This window comes from Olea europaea, chromosome 3, assembly GCF_002742605.1.
Source record: "Olea europaea var. sylvestris chromosome 3, O_europaea_v1, whole genome shotgun sequence".
NCBI lineage: Eukaryota > Viridiplantae > Streptophyta > Magnoliopsida > Lamiales > Oleaceae > Olea > Olea europaea.
In genome coordinates this window covers 281,738-284,118 of record NC_036239.1, presented here as the reverse complement: position 1 = coordinate 284,118, position 2,381 = coordinate 281,738, and the positions used below count along the sequence as shown (strand labels likewise).

General features: G+C 21.1%; 1 protein-coding gene across 1 annotated transcript; it reads left to right on the top strand.

Moving 5' to 3' along the window:
- The first annotated feature begins 8 nt into the window (after positions 1-8).
- LOC111391149 lies at positions 9-591 on the top strand. The gene is made up of 2 exons (XM_023016301.1): positions 9-290; positions 373-591. Exons 1-2 carry the CDS (start codon positions 58-60, stop codon positions 512-514), a joined length of 375 nt encoding a protein of 124 aa, XP_022872069.1. The 5' UTR covers positions 9-57; the 3' UTR covers positions 515-591.
- Positions 592-2,381: the final 1,790 nt, after the last annotated feature.

Here is a 2,381-nt window from a genome sequence, read left to right as displayed (position 1 = left end):
GAGTGGGTGATTGGACTACAGTTGAGGTGCGGAAAGCCGTGGACAGATTGTACACATATGTACATTCCAGTGATCGCGAACTCACACTGTTTTTCGGTGGAGATCGTATTTGCTGATTCCACCATATATGTGTACGACTCTGATCATAGCTGTCTGACGCAAAGTCAATTGGAGCAAATACTGGAGCCATTGGCTGTGATCGTGCCCATGATGGCTAGTCATGCGATGATTCGAGTAAATGATAGATTAGCCATTGTGCGGAACACGACGACTGCGAGACAAGAAAGATCGTAAGGATTTACAACTTTTAAATTTTCAGATTTAATTTTCAATTATATGTTATGGAACTAATATCTTCTAATTCGGTTGCAGGGGTGACTGTGGCATATTTGCAATCAAGTACATAGAGTTCTTGAGCATTGGTCGCAATGTTGATACAATAAATCAGTCTTCGATTGATATGTGGAGGCATAAATTAGCTTGCGACTTGTATGATTATAATTGTGATCCTTAGTACATTGTAAATTATTTTATTAAAATGTAAATGTTGTTTACTTCAGTAGGATTCGTGTTGTACTGAAAGAAATAAATAATCGAAATAGAGTATATTGTATGATATTATTTTGAAAATTTAAATGATAATCGGGAATTAAATGGACTAAATCGGATGCAATTGGAAAATAGTAAAAGGAAAAATCGAATAAATATTATTCAAATATGAAATAAATAATATACATAATTAACGAAATATTTAACAAATAAATTAAAAACCAATTTTTTTTTTAACTTAAACAATTAAGATAATTACTTAAAGAAATAGTAAAAGGAAAAATCGAATAAATATTATTCAAATATGAAATAAATAATATACATAATTAACGAAATATTTAACGAATAAATTAAAAACCAATATTTTTTTCAACTTAAACAATTAAGATAATTACTTAAAGAAATAGTAAAAGGAAAAATCGAATAAATATTATTCAACTTTCAAAGAAATAGTAAAAGGAAAAATCGAATAAAGTTTATTCAAATATGAAATAAATAATATACATAATTAACGAAATATTTAACGAATAAATTAAAAACCAATATTTTTTTCAACTTAAACAATTAAGATAATTACTTAAAGAAATAGTAAAAGGAAAAATCGAATAAATATTATTCAAATTTCAAAGAAATAGTAAAAGGAAAAATCGAATAAAGTTTATTCAAATATGAAATAAATAATATACATAATTAACGAAATATTTAATGAATAAATTAAAAACCAATATTTTTTTCAACTTAAACAATTAAGATAATTACTTAAAGAAATAGTAAAAGGAAAAATCGAATAAATATTATTCAAATTTCAAAGAAATAGTAAAAGGAAAAATCGAATAAATATTATTCAAATATGAAATAAATAATATACATAATTAACGAAATATTTAACGAATAAATTAAAAACCAAAATTTTTTTCAACTTAAACAATTAAGATAATTACTTAAAGAAATATTAAAAGGAAAAATCGAATAAATATTATTCAAATTTCAAAGAAATAGTAAAAGGAAAAATCGAATAAATATTATTCAAATATGAAATAAATAATATACATAATTAACGAAATATTTAACGAATAAATTAAAAAATAATATTTTTTTTACTTAAACAATTAAGATAATTACTTAAAGAAATAGTATAAGGAAAAATCGAATAAATATTATTCAAATAAACAATCGAAATAGAGTAATTAAATATGAAATAAATAAGATACATAATTAACGAAATATGTAACAAATAAATTAAATTGAATAATATTTTTTTTCTTAAACAATTAAGATAATTACTTAAAGAAATAGTATAAGGAAAAATCGAATAAATATTATTCAAATAAACAATCGAAATAGAGTAATTAAATATGAAATAAATAAGATACATAATTAACGAAATATGTAACAAATAAATTAAATTGAATAATATTTTTTTTCTTAAACAATTAAGATAATTACTTAAAGAAATAGTATAAGGAAAAATCGAATAAATATTATTCCAATAAACAATCGAAATAGAGTAGTTAAATATGAAATAAATAAGATACATGATTAACGAAATATGTAACGAATAAATTAAATTGAATAATATTTTTTTTTTACTTAAACAATTAAGATAATTACTTAAAGAAATAGTATAAGGAAAAATCGAATAAATATTATTCAAATAAACAATCGAAATAGAGTAGTTAAATATGAAATAAATAAGATACATGATTAACGAAATATGTAACGAATAAATTAAATTGAATAATATTTTTTTTTCTTAAACAATTAAGATAATTACTTAAAAAAATAGTAAAAAGAAAAATCGAATAAATATTATTCAAATATGAAATAAATAA

What these genes read in the sequence shown, in the direction of transcription:
- LOC111391149 (XM_023016301.1), top strand. Translation starts at nt 58, where the DNA reads ATGTACATTCCAGTGATCGCGAACTCACACTGTTTTTCGGTGGAGATC. An exon ending in ACTGCGAGACAAGAAAGATC is followed by an intron (nt 291 to 372) that starts GTAAGGATTTAC and finishes ATTCGGTTGCAG; the next exon opens with GGGTGACTGTGGCATATTTG.